This window comes from Drosophila novamexicana, unplaced genomic scaffold, assembly GCF_003285875.2.
Source record: "Drosophila novamexicana strain 15010-1031.04,08,12 unplaced genomic scaffold, DnovRS2.1 tig00000387-arrow-pilon, whole genome shotgun sequence".
Taxonomy (NCBI): Eukaryota; Metazoa; Arthropoda; class Insecta; order Diptera; family Drosophilidae; genus Drosophila; species Drosophila novamexicana.
The window spans coordinates 254,774-275,049 of NW_020824800.1; the positions used below are offsets into that span (position 1 = coordinate 254,774).

Genomic DNA, 20,276 nt, shown 5'->3' on the forward strand with positions numbered 1-20,276 from the left:
AAAACCGTTTACAAAACGACAAACTTGTAGATACTTGTTCTTGCTTCCCAACTTTTAGCCAAAAAATTAAAAAGTACCAATTCAAAATTAGCTTAAAATTAAGCGTAAATATTTATACGTCATCTCATCATTTTGGCGTTTTTTTTTCTCGCTAAAATCAGTTTCACATCACTAGATACTAGATAGACTATATGGGCAAGGGTGTGGCACACCTGCGCAAACTCTACACAGTCATTAAAATGCAGACACAAGGAACAAACGAATTCAGACTTTGTAGACTCTGTCTAAAAAATGATCTCAGTTAACATAAGTTTCTTAGGCGATCAAGTTGGTCGGCATTTGGGATTCCCACGTGACCAATATGTTTAACATTTCAAAATACGTTGACTTAGAAGAAAATTAAACACCCTAAAACTTGAAATTTTAGTCAAATCTAAATCAGTTTGAAGAAGCCCACCTTAAGTTAAGTGTTTGCCTGTCGCCTAGTTATAATGGGAAATACCCGAAGTATGCGTGCTTAAAAACTTAGCACAAATTAGTTTGTACATAAGTAAAACCATATGCGAACTTGTAATTCGGATAATAATTCCCTGGTTTTAATTATATTAATTGTGCAACTAGCATAATCTAGTATCCGCATCATAGTATTTTTTTTTTTAGCTTGCAACAAGTATAATCTACCGCAACACAGTATTTTTTAATCTTGGTGAATTTGCCAATTTAAAAACTGGTCACACTGTTCGAATTTCATATAAACATAAAAACAAGATGCTACCTGGCGTTGGCGTATTCGGAACAGGTGAAATCGCCAATGTCCTGGTGCCGCTGCTACGAGAGAAGGGTTTCGAAGTGAAGGCCATTTGGGGGCGCACACTAAGGGAAGCCAAGGAAACGGCCAACGCACAGAATGTAGCATTTTACACAAACGTCATAGACGAAGTGCTTCTACGAAAAGATGTCGATCTGGTATTTATAGTGTGCCAGCCGTTTCTGCACGCGGAGATTTCAGTGAAGGCGCTGGGCATTGGAAAACATGTAGTATGCGACAAGCCAGCGGGTCTTCATCAAGCAGACTCCATGAAAATGGTGCGTGCATCACAGTACTATCCGACACTTATATCTCTGGTGAATCATCCTCTGAGGTTCTTGCCCGCATTTACCCAAATGCGACGCTGCCTTCAGGAAGGAGTCATCGGACCGCTGGGGGACGTGGTCTTGATGGATGTGCGTGTGCAAATGGGCACCCTCTTTCCCGAAAAGTACAACTGGATGTGTGATGCCCAGATGGGCGGTGGGGCACTCAATCTTGTGGGCAGTGTGGTGGATTTGGTCCACTTTTTGTTGCAACAGCATGCAGTGCGTGTGCATGGCGTATTGAGAGCCTACACCAAAACAACAGGGGCCATCAATGGCATCCGCCAAATAACAGCTCCGGATTTCTGCAATTTTCAAATGGAACTGGCCAGTGGCACGCTCGTTACGGTGGCTCTTCATAGTCACACGGTTCCGACGAAAACCTTTTCCCAAGAAGTACTCGTCTATGGCAGCAAAGGTCATTTGGTGGTGCGAGGCGGCGACCTGTTTGCCCTTAAGGAGTCTCAACAAAAGGAAGAAGCCGTCTATGTCGATGTTCAGGACTTGCACATATCTACCAACAATTCATTACTTCCGCGTCCATACATCAAGGGTATGTGCAAAATGGTAGGTGCTCTCAAGGAAGCCTTCAACAGCAAAGAGTCCAGCTGGATAAAGGCGCCTGTCTCCACCGCCGCTACTTTCGAAGATGGCCTTTACGTACAAGCCGTCGTCGAAGCTATACGCAAGTCGAATGAAACCCGTCAATGGCAGCGCGTCGAATTGACCACAGATGCGCCCCTCAACCATGACCAGATTATTAGGTATGGATATGCGCGAATGCCCACCATGTGAATGGGATGCTTATTTTCCGCAGTATTGTTCCATCGCCTTTATACTTAAAACGTATTTAACTTATTGTTTCGGCATTTACATTTTGCATTAATAAACCACCTTTAGATTTTTAAGATGACATAAGACAAAAACTATTTAAATTTGTGGGCAATAAGTTCTTGTAACATCTTTCAGCTTTTAGAGATATGACCTGTTTCTAATCTGACCGACAGGTATAAATACATTTGTCTTAGGGAAGAATATCTTCGGTTTCCCAAACACAAAATACCCTATCTAAGCATAATAGTGTATCTTATTCTTGATCAGAATCAACAATCGATATATCCATGTCAATCTATATGTTTTTATGCAAACTAGCTCATGAGACTTGGCAAAGGTGCGTCTTTCTCTTGCAAGCAGAAATAATGTCGGAATCGGCCAGATAGGACTACTATATCCTATAGCTCTTTCAAAAGTGTATTTCTTCAATCCTTAAACCAGCCACTTACTGTTTCATTTAGCTCTAGATGTAGTTGAGGTTCATGTTATATGACTCCTACAGGAACAATAGGTCGGAATTAAAGATTTCTGAACATTCTTTGCTAGGCTTCGTTATTGGTCCTGGTCAGCCTGATATACATACATGTGCACTTTATGTAATGGGAGATATGTTCTTCTGCCCGTTCTGAACATCTGTATATACCCTTCTTAACCAATTGAATGCATGAGAGAAATACACAAAATTGTTTACAAATTTGTTATGTGTTGTGTGATTTGTAATTTTGAGCGGAATAAGTTTTATTTGGCATGCTAAATTGAAAAGATATATAAACGGCAAGCTTCTATTTCGCATTAGCGCTAATTTGGAATATCTATTATACATAGTTGGGTGTATTGAATTTGTAATTTGTTCGTTCCTTTTTGGTATATCAGCACTTATAAAAACTAAATTTAATGCTACACTGGGAGAATAAAATCCACTACCCTAAAGCCTGTTGAGTACAATTAAGCCAATGATATTATAAATAGTTCGTATTAATAATAATATTGTCTTTGATGCAAGATAAACAGTTAAACATAGAAACATAAATGGATAATTTGCTTGAGCTTAATGTAAATAAATAGTTATGTTAAATATACAATTATTTGAAATATTTTTTGAACAAAACGAACAAACGCAATCGGTAATAAAATAATAAAAAATAAACAAACGATAGACACCAGCTATGTATACGCATAAAACATAAAACTAGACTTAAATATACAACCTAGGCTAAGCAACTAACTAAACGACAAGACTATTCCCTACCGCTTGTTCAGCTTGCGCCAGAGTGTGATCACCGTCAGCAGATGCATCACGGCAATTACAATGGCCATTAGCAAGACGCAGTCGGACATGTGCACATCGGAGATCATCATGTACTTAAGAAAGACTTTGGGACTGCGGAAGTGACAGTAGATGACATTCTCCGGACACTCCAGAAATTCACGGTCCAGGCCGTAAAAGGCGTTCAGCGCACCATGAAAGCCGGCCCGGAAATAGCTCAGATGCCACATCCAACGAAAGAGCGGCGTTATGTCAATATACCGGGTACAAAAGCCAAACACGGAAAACATGACCGCCAGTATTGGACCCAAAAAGACGGCAAGCTGTCAATAGATAGTTTTATTCAAGCTATATGCCTCCAAATATTGAAAATATCATATACATACCTTTGTTGGCAGCGTGGCGCCCACAAAGAAGCCCCATGCCTGTGCACTGAGGCTGGCCAATATGGCCAGCAATATGAAGTAATACATACGGAAGGGCTCTCCACTATCGTTGTCCGTTAGCCGTGCGCTGATAACAATGTACAAAACCGTACAAAGGCTCTATAAGAACAAGATTATTTATAAATTGCAACAAATATCAAAACTGTGCCCGAAATATTCCGGGTATTTTCGTTAGCTCGAAATATAATAGACTCGAGGAATTTTGTTGACTCCACGCTCTCTATAATTCATTGCTTATTATTTAGTTTTAAATTTATTAAAAATCATATATTTTGTGATAAAAAAAAAACATTTTTTATCGAGGAGCATCGATTCCTTAATTTCCTCTTTAGCTAATTTGAAAAGATGCCGCATTTTCGAATATACAGAAAAGTTGCCTTAAAGCTTGCACCGAAAAGCGAATAATAACTATATAATATTGATTATTATAGTTTGGCGAAACTTACTTGAAAGGGTATCTCAAAGGAGATCAGCGACAGAAAGTAGGGTCCCAGCTTGTACCAGCGATTAAAGTGCTCCCGGGTCAGCATATCGATCTCCAGCGGAACTGCAGCAAGAAATTCAACATATTTATTAATAATTTACTCCAAATTTAGCTGCAAATTTTAATTAATTGTCGATTTCTTTGAGCGCGACCAAAGGGTACGGCGCCAATGAACTCTAAATGCATGTAACCATATAAACTTACAACGTTTCGTAATTCTCCAAACCAGTTAAATGGATTTTAAAATAAATTGGTTAACGGGAGACAAATTCAATTTATGGACTACTACAAACTATTGCTACTGGCAACTTTGACAATCTGTTAAATATATCCCGATAATTGTTTTTTAATTAATTTCTGCGAGGCTTTATAAAGTGGCAACTATCATGTTTCCGCTTCAAGCTGGTCAAATCTGCGCATCCCATCAGTTTTTCATTTAACAAAGAAATAGAGATAAGACAAGCTCCACCTTTACAATGATCATACTCTACTTCCCGTAGTCTATTGTTTACTCCTCCATTGCAAATGTGAATATACAAACTGTCATGTGCTCCAAGATCTTAACCTGGTTCTAACACATTCTCTGTTGTGGTCTAATCAACAAATTACAATTTAAACAAATATTAAAGTAGCTACTGTTTACTATTGGATTTGAACCGGCAACCTGCTAATTGTTCTGGCTCAAAACATTTTGTGTTTTTCATACTTTGAATTTTTCAAATTCCGAGTGTTTTTAGTGCACAAATATCAACCTCAAAGCGCTTACGAATTTGACTGTCTTTTTTTTACCATTCCGATAATCGGGTCAAACTCTTTTATATATCTATAATAAGATCTAAATGTTTAGTTTTATGTTTGGCCTATATTTTCGAATATGAGTTTTAATTGTAAACTAACATGTAATTTGATTTTCACATCGTGTTCGTGTCAAGAATTAAATTAACATACGCGCCCAACTCTAACTGAGAATGCCTTCGAGTTATCTAACGCTCAGATCACAAATAACAGGTAACAGGTAAAGTTAATTAACTCGACAACAAATTGCATTGGATTGGCAAACACCAACAGAAGCCAGTTGGCCAGTCGAGTGTTGGCATTGCGCTTTTTGGCTACTTACAGGTCAATACCACTGCCATTTTGCCGGTGTAGACCAAGAGCAGTATGGAGCCATACAGGTAGACGTAGTTGCCGAGCACGGAGTGCGCGCTGTTTCCCACGTTCATGTACAGGTAGCCGAATATCACGCCAATGAAAATGTGCGAAGCGATCCGGGCCAGCAACAGAAACTGCAATTAAAGCGAACGAGCATTAAACATGGTGGGCAAGTATCTTTATTGAGACACAGCTAATTATATTCATGTGTCCACGTACTTATTCAACAAGAGGCAGCCGACCTGGCGCAACATTAACATTAATCTATGTGAAGGTCGCCATCGCGTCAGTTTGTTTTCACGATATGGCCACAGTCGAGTGGCCAGCGCCAAGCCAAGCTCAACATTGATGCCAATATACCCATATATATATATATATATAAGTATGCACTTTAGGCAAGGTGTGTGGGTAGAGCAAGAAATCGATTGGCAGACAAAAACCAGTAAGAATCGAAACGTAAATATTTACTTTAAATTCCAAGCCTCTGGCACTTGTAGTTTCCGAGATCAAGACGGAATGGAAGCTGTATACCCTCTCAACGTATTTGCCATTAGTACAGGGTATACGCATAAGCAAGTAGGCATACTCCCCGAACAATGTAATTACTATTCAAAATCAATTGGAGACCCCCACTTGATTTATGAGTTTGTGACTCTCAAACTGCGCCTGCAGTTACCTTCAAACTGTGACTTTAAGTCGCATCTCATTATGCAGTTTCTTGTGGGCGTGTTCGCCATATTTTTGGCTCGATGTTGCGTAAAGGTCACGTGTAGCTTTAAGCTGTTTACCTCGCCCCTTAATGGGCGTGTTCGAGAAATATTAGCACTTTGTCTGACGCGGATATACACGAGTATATGCATATGTATATTTTTTTTTGAGCATCGGGCCTCTAACTTTAATTGTGGATATTGCAAAAAGCATTAAGCTCTTGTTTACATTGCGAGCCGCGCATAAAAACTTGCTTTACTTAATGGCTTAAGCCCCGTAAATTGCACTGAATTACCAAATCGACGTGCCTGGCAATTTGCCAAAACGGCGACGACCTTGTTGATGTTTATTAACAGGTATTTTTGAACTTACGTAGCTGCGTCTGGCGCAGATCAAAATGCGCTGCATCAGGAGCAGATATTGCATGAGAAACGACGCCGAGATGACATCAGTTCGCAGCTTCTTCGACGTCTTCGCCGTCTGGCTGGGGTCGGGGTCGGGGTCGGCAATTGTCCCCGCGGCCAGCGGCTGCTCCAGCTCGTCTGCCGCTGGGGCATTGAGCGCCTTGATCTCCTCCAGTCCGAGCTCTTGCTGGGATGGCTCAACATAGCTGTACCTCGCTAATTGCGACATGCCCAGCGTGGATAGCTCTTGAGCCGACGTATTAAGTTTCTTGCCACTCATTGAATCTGAAAGTAATATGCATACGTTTTTTCAAATTTGTTTATTAAGCTACGAGGTCGAATAAGGAATACCCTACATACAGCTATTTTTATTCCCTAACATTAAAATTGTATACACATTCCAATTTAATTGTTATAAGCTCGTATGACTCTCAAAATCGATATTTATCGATATTATGCAAATGGGGAGAAGAAATCGAAAAAAAGAATATATATAGCTGAAGTATCCTCCAAGATGGACAGATTGTCAGAAGGACATGGCTAGAACATCGTATTTCTTCCTCCTGCTCAAAAACTATTAAAAACTCAGAACTATTATACTGTTATACTGTTATACTGTTATACTATTATGCTATTATGCCTCTTTTAACCCGTTTGCAAGCGATAAACACTCTACTAATGGAGTTGACCTTTTCTTCGACGTCTCGACTTATATCATAATCATAAGGTCTAAGAACTTCTGAGAGTTATTTAACTGAGCAGCTAAAATTGTTCTTTTAATTGTAAGAAACTTACCTTTTATAGTTGTTACGATTCGCGAGACATTTAAATGGTTCGTGTATGGCTTTTGATGGGCATCCTCGTAATACTTTTTGTTCGCTGCCTCTATCAGATTGTTGAGGTCACATTGGTGTTCGCCAACGGCTACCTCCAGCACTGTGGGTAGAGAGTGGAGAGTAAGTGGGATTTGCGTGGGAATCGAACCTGAGCACGTACAGTAGTCCGCCGGATTGTGGTAGCTGGGGCACACGAGCTGCTGATCGGCAAGGAACGGCACCAACTCTTGAATTCGGCCCTGGTACATGCAATGCCCATCCACAACCGTGTACAGCTTATCAAACATTTCGAATATCAGTGCGCTTGGCTGATGAATCGTGCACACGATCGTGTGTCCCTGGGAAGCCAGTTTCTTCAGCAGCGCCACGCAGGAGCTGCACGAGGAGCTGTCCAGTCCTCTATAAAGAAATAAGTAGAGTTAAACATGTTGATATTCGAGCCAAGTGTGGGCAAATTGAAATTGAAGTATATTATATAGAACTGAGCACAGAGAGCTGCAATCCAATGGGATACAGAATCGGATAAATACGTATTCGAACAAAAGTTTCGCGATTTGATGAATTAAAGCCGGGCAACGCCGGGTAACGCGTATTGAATTGCTTAATATGAGTAATAATATTAGCGATAATGACAATAGCCTAGCTAAGCATAGGTCATATTCATCGGACCACTTCCATGCCTAATCAGTCGATTTATAAAATGCGCGCATTTGTCGCAAAAAACAAAGAAATATCATCAAAAATACATCCGCACAGCTGATCCAAAATAAAAAGGAGAATGCTCGACTAGTAGATACCCTACAGGTGCTTTAAGTGAGCTTTATTGTAGAATATATAAATATTGAAGCTGATTCATGCTACGTTATTCTACGTTAAATGAAGCCATATACGAAACTCTTCATTTGCAAAGGCAACAAGAGAAGGTCTCGCAATATTCGTAAAGACCCAAGTGTACCCTATATTATGTCCACAGACATGAGCACATAACAACTGGAACACACAAGGCCCACAATGTGAAAAATGTATAATTAACTAACTCGGCTTTCGAGATGGCCTTTAAATGTGTGCGTATACCGAAAAGGGGAAAACTCCATTTCGCAAGTTTTAACACACTTTGCGAACCATTTAAATAGTTGCGGATATTTAATTAAGTGTGCACATTGTACGAAATGTGTAATTTATGACGTGTGTACATATGGATCATAAAATATTTTTGTAATTTGTTTTTTAAAAGCAATTTAAGGCAATTAAAAGCATATTTTTGTATAATCGCAGTAATCAGAGGCGGGCCGTTAAACTTATGGGTCAATCATTAACTTAATTGATGGAAATAACAAAATGGCTAAAAATTAAACCCTTTGTTAGATCTGAATCTGAATCTGAAAAGCATTCCAAGTTTCTGACTATCCTAACTAATTATACTATAAGAATTTCAGTCTTGTATAACTTGGACATTTATAGTACGATCCTACTTAAGTTTTCGGTGCTAAATATATAACTCTTTTGAAATTGGGTTTTCGTATTTTTAGCTGTCAATTGAGTAAAAAATTCGTTATCTTGCTATATGCTATATTCGTGTGGTCGATTTGGAAAAAAACCGCAAAAAACGTGTGCCATGATGAGTTAAGAATCCGAGTAGATAGGAATATGCTGGATGCCTATTTATATTTCCGGCTAGTGGTTAATCGTTTAGACAATCGGTCATCACACAGACTATTATTATTCATTAGTTATCACCAGGCATATAATCATTTACTCACGTCGTTGGCTCGTCCAGATAGAGTACAGGCGGATTGCTTATCAACTCGAGGGCAATCGCGAGACGCTTCTTCTGGCCACCAGAAAGCTTGCCCGTGTGCACATTGTAGCGATGCTCCAGACCCAGCAGCGACAAGATGTGCTTTATCTGCAAACAGAGTAGATAATTACGGTATGTTTGGATTGCGTCAAGGTCACGCACAACCTACCAAATTCAGTTTGTGCGCCTTGGTGACGCCGAAGCCCAGCTTCAAGTGTGCCGCCAAAAGCATTATCTCGCCAACCATTAGCTGGGGCCGCAGCAGATCATCCTGATGGATGTAGCACGAGAGCTGGCGAAACCGATCAGAGGTTGTCGCCATCGGTTTGCCATTGACGCGTATATTGCCCGTGACTCCGGTTGCGCTGCGGAGCACAGAAAAGGAAACGAGTCAACAACGAAACTCCGGGTACTTTGTTAAATGTTGGGCTCTTGTAAGTACGCCGTATAAACATGCGTGTTTCAAGTTCATAGTTTAATGACCGATAAGCAAAATGTTCGAGTGAGCGAGTAATAATTATCGAAGAGCTTCGCACGCTTTAGTCCCTTCCTTGGCAAGAAACTGGTTTTCTGTTTATTTTGTTCTTATTCCGATTTATATTTATGTATAATTCCGAGCAGCTGTCTTCCTATTTTGGATGTTGCATAACACGCCAGATGCACAAATTTAAATAATTGCATACTCTGTTCAGAACGCGCAAAAAAATGGGGAATATTGGTCACAACGAAATCAATATCAAGTCACAGTTTGAAGTGCACTGCGTTGAGAGTTTACAGTCTGAGAGTCACTGTATTTAAATATTTCAATGTCTTGAATGGAATAGCTTAAGCAAACAAGAACCTTGCCAGATATTTAGCTAATTTAGATATTTAGCCACCGATTTGAACTGATTATTCGTTCTACATATATGCAAATGTATATATATGTATATATATATATATGTTTGTATAAAAGGGAGACGCAACAAAGTAAACAGCGCGAGCGTATGCCATTAGCGTATAAATAATATATATTAGAGTGGCATTCATCAGAGTCATTACATCAATATCAAGAGTGTCCAGGAATGAGAATAATCTATTAGGTTGGTGGAACTGATTGGACCTCGACACGGTCTCAGCTGCGAATAAATGTGTTGATAGCGTTTTTCTTGCCGCTGACAGTTCCGACTTCGATTAGAATTACGCCCGTTGGGCATTGATTAGTTGATTCTTGAGACAAACTTTCGACTATTCCAGTTCACAGACATAGGTCAAAGTCGTGCTCAAGCATATGACGCACGATAATACATACATGCATACATACATACATACATGCATACATACATACATGCATACATACATGCATACATGCATACATGTGTGTAATGCATCAAAAAGCAACATGACTCAGTCGATTCGTTTGTTATCGCCCTCAGTTCCACTTATGTAATACCCATTGTGGGCTCTTATGTATTAATAATACCAATGGGAATTCAAATTGCATAGTATACCGTTTGATCTGTTGAGAATCCGCATCCGCTAAATGTAATGCCAAAGTCCAATTTCAATTATGAGTCTCGCAACAATCAACATTTTATATACACAAATATATATATATATATATATATATATATATATATATATATACATTTAAAAATTGCATAATTTATAAAATTATGCAAGACAAAATCAGACTTTCGCAATTCAATTTAAAATGCGCTTCTCTTATCTGCAATACTCTAGGCACAGCCTTATATAGGGAAGAGTCTAAAGGACTGCAATTCTCTAAAGGAGTGGGCCGATCTTTAAAGGACTTTGTCAGTTATTCCATTATCAGATTATGTAGTTTGTTCCAAATTTAAACCTTTGTCAATTTGTGCAGTCCTTAGATGAATCTGATAATTTGAGAATTTTGAATTCTGAGAATTTCTATATGTTTATGAACTGGACAATGGAAAGAACTTTCTAAGTTATTCACATAAGCAAACTAGATAATCATTTGATCGTGAGTAAGGATAGGATATGGATGACTTACCAGAACCCGGACATCACGTTGAGCAGTGTGCTTTTGCCGGCTCCGGATGGACCCATTATGGCCGTCAGCTCGCCGGAACGAAAGTCGCCCTGTAGACCGTGCAGGATCTCCTTGGTGACTGCGTTGCGACAAGTTGAGGGATTCGATTTTGGCATTAGCTATTTTGTTTCGTGCACTTACCAAATTTGCGCTCGGCAAAGGAAAACTTGCGAACCTCGTAGCGCACATTTGAGAACTCAATGTCCACCGGTTGGCAGTGGGAGAAGTGATAATTGTGCGCCTGTAGCTCGTTAAGATTATTGTTGACTTTGGCCGCCGACGAGGCCGACGACGATGTTTCGTTTATTGATGTCTCCGAGCCGGCTGCCAGTGTGCAACAGTTGATGCCCAGGCAGCCGTGCCCCTTAACTTGGCCGGAATAGTGGGCGCTGTGGCCGTCACCTGTGCAGGTGCTGTTGCTGCTGGTGTCGCCGCCGCCGCCGCCGCCGCAGCAGGCGGCATCTGCGGCCTTGATGTCTGGCAAGAGTGTCATTCTGGGCAATTAGAGCGGAACGCAGTTCCACTTCCACCTTCGATTTAGCTGCGAGACTCTAAAATAAACACAAACTGAGACTAAGCAAATAAACCACAAGAACAGGTATTCTCTGCCCTATCATAAGGTATATAATTATTCGTGTGAACCGTAATCTGGGCACATGAAAGAAAAAATCATGTAATGATATATATTTTTAATTATTTTAACAAATACTCGCTCGAGCATTATCCGGCATTGCCCAAGCCAAGTCTTTGATTCATATTTCTCACAAATTTATTCTGCAACCTAACAAACAGCTAATTCCCCTCCGCGAAGTGGATTCTCCGCAAACGGTGAATCACGTTTTAAATGAAACATTTCACGTCTTTCATTCGATCGGTTCAAACTCTTTTTCAAAGAGTGTTGGGAAAATAAATTGAAGTCGTGCTTTTTCCTTTTGAGGAAAATTAACAAAAAATGAATACGTGCGAAACAAATTTCTGGATAATCCAAGCGCAAGCTCATTAAAAGTGTCTTAGCGGGAGGGTCGACTAGCTTATACCCTGTACTCAACGCCGAGCTGCGCTGTCGAACTCTCTATATCTTTAAAAACTGCACAAATTGGGAGGGTTACCATATATAATTTGAGGGTCAACATGTCAAATCTGAAGAGTTCTTAAGCGGGAAAGGCTATTCAGAATAGAATTGATTTGCAGCTCTCTCAGAGTTAATAACATGCTTTTGCAAAAAACGAGTATACCCTGTTTATCCATTGAGTACAGGGTAAATTAATGTGAGACGTGGTTCAACGCTTCCGGAAAATCCATGCGATTGGTTGATTTCTATTTTAGTTCCCCTTTTCGTGCAATACGTATTTTTCTTGGTGCGTCATGGACTTAAATGCAGTTTGTCAAATGGGAAGCTTTTGGTCTTTATTTTTGGGCAGAGTCCAGAATGTGAAATATACTATATGTTTATATAAGGAAAGCCTCATTCCAAATGTTAACAACATTCGTTTAAACAAAACCGAAGAAGGAACTTTAGTTTCAGTAATAAGACGCATTTTATTATTTCATCAAGAAATTCATGTATTGAAAAAGACATTTTCGATCTCATAAAAGCAAAACTAAAATTGTTTACTTTCAGACTTTGATTAAATAAAAATACCCTGTGCACATTTGTCGAATGATTAAAAGGCAATTTAATATTGAGCCCGATTTGTGCGTATATATCGGAAGATTTCTCTTTACACTTTGGACTCAGTTGCGACCTACAAAAAAAAAAAAAACAATTCTGAGTAGTTTTTAATGCCAATTCATATTATTCGTTTGATTTAAGGCAAACACATTTGCACACGATGCAGCTCTCTCGCAACTGATATTGACTGTGCTTTAGATTCAATCTGAATGAGCTTATATCCGAAAACCAGTTCGAAATCCCCGCCAAAAGCCGAGCAAAGTCACGACAGACACAAAATGTCATTGCTGCCCAGCAGCAAACTAAGCCAAAGGTATAGCCAACCGTCTAGTTTGGCATAGATCTCAATGTCAGAGCTCCGAAGCGATAATACGTTCGTATTGGTGTAAAGCAAAAGTGGTCTAGTCGTGCAGATACCCTGTTTCCCCTAGCCCATATGTGTGCCTATTTTTCCCACAGACTATGCAATTTTCATTCATGATTAAGTCGAAGCTTTGCGACATTTTCAGCGCTTAAAACTGAGGTGAAGTGAGCCAAAAGCTAAGAACATGGACTTTTTGATGGAAATGGGCTAAGTTGTTGTCATTGTTGAAATATGAAATTCTCAGAAAAATAAAGCATTCAATCAAAATGTTCGAGTGCAGTCAATCGGAAGTCTATATTATGAGATACTAGTATCTCAATCAAGAACGAATACTGACAGCACAAGAAAAGCGGGTTGGTTAGAGCGAAAGATCAAGATGAACTCATTCGTACTTCAACGAATCTTCTTAGATGTCTTAGGGCACAATTTCTAGCAAAAGCAAGGCCAAAAGAAACATATTGTCCAAGTACCTATTTGGGCAAACTTTGCACCCAATTTCCTTTTAAATGATCTCATAAAACAGCGACAGCGTCAATTTAAGTCCAACTTCCATGTACATATACAATATACATATAAGCAATGGGGCCTCAACCTAGAACCAGAAACTACAGAAGTCTATGGCTGCAGGTTTGAGTACATTTCGAGTGCAGTCTGCCAAGTAGTCATTGATTAAATCAATGCCAATTGAACTTGTCATTCGTTTCTTTAAGGTCGTGTGTGGCTATATACGAACTGACATTACCCAGCTTTGCGCGGGCCAACTTTTTCAACCCTAGCCAATATACGCAGTCGCCAATTCTAATATAATTTTCAAATAATATTTGATTTAAAGCTCAGCGACTGATACTACGAAATTGGCAATCAACAGGGTTCCGCCCACTTTTCCCATTTTCCACAATCAATGAAGCTCGTATAATGTTGAGGTTTGGAAATCAGCTCAAGGCCAACATGACGAGAGTTCTACTTTCGACCAAACAACCTTTGATCTTGACTTTCCCACTCAAATCATTAGAAATAGTAATACTCACAAGAGATGTTTATTTGTGTCTGACTTTTTACCTGCTTCATACAAATACAACTTTCTTTAGCTTAAAAACAACTCATACAGTCACGCACAGTTTGACAGTCACTGATTCGTTAGGTTCATCAACCCAACCCAGTAGTAAATAAACATTGGGAACAGAGTATTGCGCAGCGAATGCACTCGACTGCAACGGATATCAATATTCGAATATGTTTGTGGTTCTTCAAGTTCTCTATCCCCTCCGATCCCCCCCGTCCCGACTTTAGAATGTAAGCCCTTTTATCAGCATATACGGAGAGACTGAGTAATACCGACTTATGGAAAGATAGGCTGAGTGTACTCTAAAGGGCTTCGCAAGAAAACTCTATTAACCCCCGGGAACGGGTTTAAAGTGAATTAACATGTGAACATGATGTTTCATTTAACAAGAGAATAATATTACGTATTTTTTTGTTAACCCTAGAATCGTATTTGCGATAAAGAAATGTGACGTCACAAGGTCAGCACGTGGCGATTGACTTGGAGAAATAATGTAAATAAACATTTTATATGGGACCAGGAATCAGGGCCACGGGCAAATCTGAATATACGTACATAGTTGCAAACGAGTACTGCGATTCGCACAACATGTTTGAAGCGTAATAATAACGCAACTAGCCGGTTTTCGGGTATTTATTAAACCATATAAAAAGTTGCAAAAAGGTCTAATCCAAGCTGTCGAAATGTGTGACCTATGACCCTATGTGGTAGCTGACAGTTTCAAGTATCAAGTATATATTTAACAGATTTCTCCAAGAGCACTTCACATTTGGACAAGTCAATATACATATATATGTACATATATGTATATGTATATAAAATGCGCATCCAACAAACAAATATCTTAGCCAACGGAGTAAACAAACATTTAGAAAGGCTCATCAAAAGTCCACACTTAAAGAAATATTCTGTTATGATCGTTGCGTTCGTTTTATTGCTGCTTTTTATGCCCTGCTCAGAACGCAAATATTTACTACTAAAGATGCTACGTCGCATTATCAGACAGAGACAAAAGATAAACGGACAGAGAGACGCCACTGGCCTACTTTTGTGTTCTGTTCAGAGAAGATTGTTTACAACAGAAACGAACGAAGTCTTCTGCCGAGGAACTTTCGACTAAAATAAAATGTGCAGCAGCGGCTATTGCACTCAAACGCTCTCCCTCTCTCGCTCTCTCGCTCTGTCAGCACAATTACGCTCTGAGCCCCAAAAACACCAAACTACTCGCTCTCTCCCACTCGCACACTTTTAGTGCTAGTGAGGCCAAGTTAACGAACCAGTTGACCGTTGTAGCCGGCGCGCAGCGGCGTCGGCATTGATGACGTTTTCTCACACTGTTTTCGGCGGCAATCAGTTGTCTCCAGTTCTTAAGTGTGCTTTGGTTTGGGTTGTAGGTCTTTGACTGGGTAGCGCCGTAATTGGTAATTGTTAATTGGTATTTGTAGATTGCGCTTGTACGTGATTTTAAACGATAAGCTAAATAAGTTTACATAACTTAATTCATGAATGAGTCGCGATCTTATACCCTATACTTATTGAGAATAGGGTATAACGGTTGTGAGCGAATTATTGTGAGGAGTACAACAAGCTGCTAAGTTAATAACCCATCAATCTCGTAAACTATAAGAATCTGTCTCTTGAATGATATTCATGTAGATTAAACGCAGCACAAATTAACTTTTTTCGATAGCTTCTCCTGTTTCCTTATCTAAAATTGATTAATTTAAAAGCAACATACTTTAAGTTATTGTCTCGGAAATTATATATAAAAAGCGAATTTCACGTTTTAGGTAGATTCCCAACATTTTTTTTAGTCGTAATTTTAATTTAAGCTAGAAACTGGAAAGTTCGAATATATGCATACACGTCATACACTACCAAATCATTTTATTTTGGTACTTCTACTCTAAAGTTCGATCCAAAAATAATTTAGCTAAGTTCACAACCGCTTCTACAAAAAAAAAACTTGTATTTCTTGGTCACTTTTTGAAAATAATGGTTTAGTAGTAACTGTCTTGGAGTCAGAACACAGGGTATATGCCAGTTGGCAATCTTGAGTAGAGCACTCTTACATGTTTGCTTTGCATGTACAAATATATGCTTACACATAAAATACACTTGTACACATGCATGTTTTCAAAAGGTACATGTGTGTGTGTGTGTGTGTGTGTGTGTGTGCATACTTATTTATGCATGTAAGGACAAATTGCAGAGCTTCGATTATTTACATGTGTATGTATTTGTGTGTGTGTGTGTGTGTACATACATAAGCATTGAGGGGTTGCACACCAAACACGCGATCACAGCATTTGTATAATTTGTTATTAAACTCGAAAAGAATTTTCTAATTTTGAGCGGCAATTCTATTGTTTTGCTGCCAACGATTTTCACTGTTCGTGAATTGTACAAATTCGTGTGTACAACCACATTAGATGAACATGCATGTATACATATACATATGTACATGCATGTGTACTTGTTGATTTTTACTAATACTCAGATCGAGGACGGGGGGACAGGAACAAAGGCGTATGAACCAAATTTCTTTTTTTATGTAACAAATGCAATTGTTGTCATTCGTTATCGCTTTCTGCGCTTTGTGGCTCTTTCTTCATTGAACTTATGCAGATCGACGACGCGTAAATGAATTTTAATTGTGTGCTATTCACTGAACGTTATTTACTTCTTTTCTTTTCACTTTTGCGCGTCTCCGTCGGTTTGCTGCGCGTTCCACATGAGCCGCTTGCTGCCGTTGAACTAAAGAACTCGCTCCCAACGGCTTATTATTATAGTACTCCAGCTAAGTCAATCCAGATACTCGCTCAGCTGTGTACAGTGGGCCGAGCCTCGCATAAGCCTCAACCATTCCAGCTGTGTCTGCAGGCAAACTTACACTGTTACCCAATCGTATTCATATAGTATTTTGTGTTTTACTGAACTCTTATATTCGTATGCCACAATTAGTTGGATTGCAAACCATGTCCAGTTTTTTTTTTTTTTGTAATAAGCAGGTACATTTTGCGCAGTTCAAGCCCACTGTGCAGCGTCGGCGATCGAAAGCTTTGCCACGCTCCGCTCTCAGTCTATTATTCTCTCATTTGTTCTCTCCCATAGCGGGGCTTGTAACTTTTTACGTTACTTCGCCGCAGTTGGGTTATTTTATATTCATATTTTGAATTGTTTAATGTTGCTAGTGAAATTTTGAGTGCGTACATACATACATACATACATATGTATATGCATATATAATTACGTATATCCCCTACCCTTTGCAACTGAGTAAAAATTGGTAAATGGACAACAGCCGGAGGAGGCCTTATCGACTCCATTAAGTATATACATACATATGTTCTTGATCAGCATGGAAAACTGACCACATCTGCCTGGCCAAATCTATCCGAATATCGAAAACTAGTCTCCAAATTTGGATACGGCCCGAAAAGCCTAAGGGCCAATTGCCCACGCAGATCAAGTTGATGCCAAGGATAACTCTCCACGTTTTTTCTTTGCGCATGTTTTTTTTCCCACTATTTGCCAGCCCGTGGGAATTTTAGCCAAGCTTAAATGACATTTTACAAAGATGTTTGCAAATGAGAACGTATCGAATCGCTCAAAAAAAAATGTTGAGCAATATTTCGCACTCATTAACTTGTTCTACTCGTAAAATTCTACTCGGAAATTGGAAATATCAACTTATGTATGCCCGCGTCAGATAAAGTGTTACGACTTTATGAATACCCCTGACAAAACGCAAAAAGTCTGGAAGTAATCGATTTCACAATTCACTTTTCACAGTGATTATTCGATTGGAGACTCTCAAACTGTAGTCGCAGAGCAGTCGCCTTAAAACTGTGCCTTGTCGATTCTAGCATGAGGTTTGGAATGCGTTTCATTTAAGAGATGAGGAATAAGCCAATAAGTCCACGTCCACAAGAATCACTGCGAGGGTCATTCGAATCGACTTATCAGATATAGTTTCCAGGTCTGTGAGTCAAGGGTGTATTGCTGCGCTCCATGGAAGAGGACAGAGGTTGTCGGATGTGCACACATGCGGAAAATCTGACGCATGGCTGATGTATATCAGACACAGCTCAGATTCTGCGCAAAGCGGCAACTCGTTTTTTTTTTTTCAATTAGTTAAAATCGTCATCATAAGCCTACTTAAACACTCTTCTTTAGTGAGACTGTACTTGCAGTATGCATTACTTGTAATTAAGAGAAAACTAGAGTCTCTCTCCCTCTCTCTCTCTCTCCGACACCTGAAATTTCCCTGCTTAGACCAGCTTTCGATATGGTGTCCGGCCCTGAGTATAATCGTAATCGAATATAGGATAAGATCTCCTTTGTAACTGTCCAACTCTATTGCAGAAGTGAAATGCTCTTGTTTTGGAAAATATTTCCTGTCTGATCTCTGCCTGATCTGATGATATATTAAATATCGATTCAAATTTAAATGACTCGTGAACAATTTGCACTCATTTCATTTCCAATCCATTTGAACTGAATACTTAGATCCCAAATAATTCAATAATTATTCCCTTTTAATTTCCCATCTAATGAGTAGTGCATAGAGACGTAATGAGTATGTGTACTACTCAAATTGCAATTGAAAATGATTTACTTGCGGCTAAGACAGACGCTTATTGTACAGTTACCCAACTTGGATAATGGATTTATCATGGATTGTTACTGCTGGAAACCTGTAAATAATTAGCTTAAATGTATACAAACACAAACCGTGAAGCTCTTAAATATTCTATACTAGCAATAATTGTGGGAGCTGCCCGAACGAATGATTCACATTTCAAATGTTGAGTGTCACAGTAATTAGTAGTTCGTTTTTCACGCCAAATTCGGACTTAAAAAAACCAAAACTATATAAACCTAAACGTTTGTACTAAATATATGCTTGATTCTCTGTTCACATGCTTAAAAACGGAAAGGGGAAATATATTGCGAGACGCCCTCTTCTACACCCCCACAACCCTCCACAAAACTATGGCGGGTAGCCATCTTGGAGATACGCACTTTGTAGACAAGAAGTCTCCGCTCGACTTGCAGCTGTTATAACACCGCAAACAGAGTATTCAGCAGGTGATGCACCCGACGGCATAGTAATTAATTACCTGTTTGTAGTTTTGTTTTGTCGCGGCTCATTTGGGGCAGGTGAAAATATAAAATCGCGCCAGGTCAGAAGACACCCGGAACCAACGTTGAACTGCCATAAAAAACAGTCTAGCTTCCTTCTAAAGGTAGACACATAAACTACATATGGACATAAAAATGTTATTTAATTAGAATTTTTGTACCCTGAGCCCATTGCGAAAAAGGGCTTTATGTTTTTCGGCAAGTCTATGTAACAGGCAGAAGGAGGCGAACTTGACAATTGTCTTATAATTATAAGAGCTAAAAAGCGGTATGCTAATGTATATCAGTATATTACAACCGCCCCTCTCACCCACCGACACAACATTTCCTATTGTTTGGCACAGCAAAAAAGAGGAAGAACAGCAGCTGCATAAAGTGCCCACGCTATGTGTGAATGTGTGCTTCTTTGTTTGTATGTACAAAAGAAGGTTCGAAACTCGAATGTGTATAACGGCAGCTCGTCGCTGGGTTCGCGGTATAAGAGTAAGCTTTTTGGGGGACGGAGAGTGCGCAACGTGCTAGAACAGTTGCAACAGTAAAAACGCCGGCTGTAATGGAAGAACTTGTGCAGTAACAGAGACAATTGGCTGTTGCTCCGATGAAATCCGATAATCACCTTATGCTGTTCACAAGGGAATTTGGCGAATGAAGTCATATTGGTTCAATAACATGGTTCAGAAGAAAAGACAATCATTGAATGGGTTCTCGACTGAATTACGTATGCAGTACGTGGAGAGAACGTTACGTGATCGGATTATTATCGGAGACATTGACAAAAGCATCAGCTAAGGAAATGAGACGCGCCCATAAAGGAATTGGGAGCTGTCCGAAAAGGCGCCTTCAAAATAATCCGCTGTCATTGAGGCGTTTCTCTTAAAATTGTGTCGCAGACTGGGTACAATAAGGGGAAATG

At 39.5% G+C, this 20,276-nt stretch overlaps 2 protein-coding genes across 4 annotated transcripts; one reads left to right on the top strand and one right to left on the bottom strand.

Annotated features, from left to right (window-relative positions):
• The first annotated feature begins 746 nt into the window (after nt 1-746).
• On the top strand, nt 747-3,216 carry LOC115759713 (glucose-fructose oxidoreductase domain-containing protein 1). Its single transcript, XM_030700715.1, has 2 exons — nt 747-1,934; nt 1,966-3,216. The coding sequence occupies exon 1, from the start codon at nt 769-771 to the stop codon at nt 1,927-1,929; it is 1,161 nt and encodes a 386-aa protein (XP_030556575.1). The 5' UTR covers nt 747-768; the 3' UTR covers nt 1,930-1,934; nt 1,966-3,216.
• On the bottom strand, nt 2,689-16,959 carry LOC115759712 (ATP-binding cassette sub-family G member 1). Of its 3 annotated transcripts, none has more exons than XM_030700712.1 (12): nt 16,899-16,959; nt 11,258-11,667; nt 11,078-11,195; nt 9,233-9,428; nt 9,026-9,171; nt 7,426-7,664; nt 7,225-7,365; nt 6,398-6,714; nt 5,283-5,451; nt 4,128-4,228; nt 3,622-3,780; nt 3,214-3,558 (listed from the first exon to the last, which is right to left on the bottom strand). In XM_030700712.1, the coding sequence occupies exons 2-12, from the start codon at nt 11,607-11,609 to the stop codon at nt 3,214-3,216; spliced, it is 2,283 nt and encodes a 760-aa protein (XP_030556572.1). In that variant the 5' UTR covers nt 11,610-11,667; nt 16,899-16,959. The 3 variants fall into 3 exon arrangements, with proteins under 3 accessions (XP_030556574.1, XP_030556572.1, XP_030556573.1); XM_030700713.1 differs by having other exon boundaries at nt 11,258-11,683; nt 16,899-16,936; XM_030700714.1 differs by lacking the exon at nt 16,899-16,959 and having other exon boundaries at nt 2,689-3,558; nt 11,258-11,609.
• Nucleotides 16,960-20,276: the final 3,317 nt, after the last annotated feature.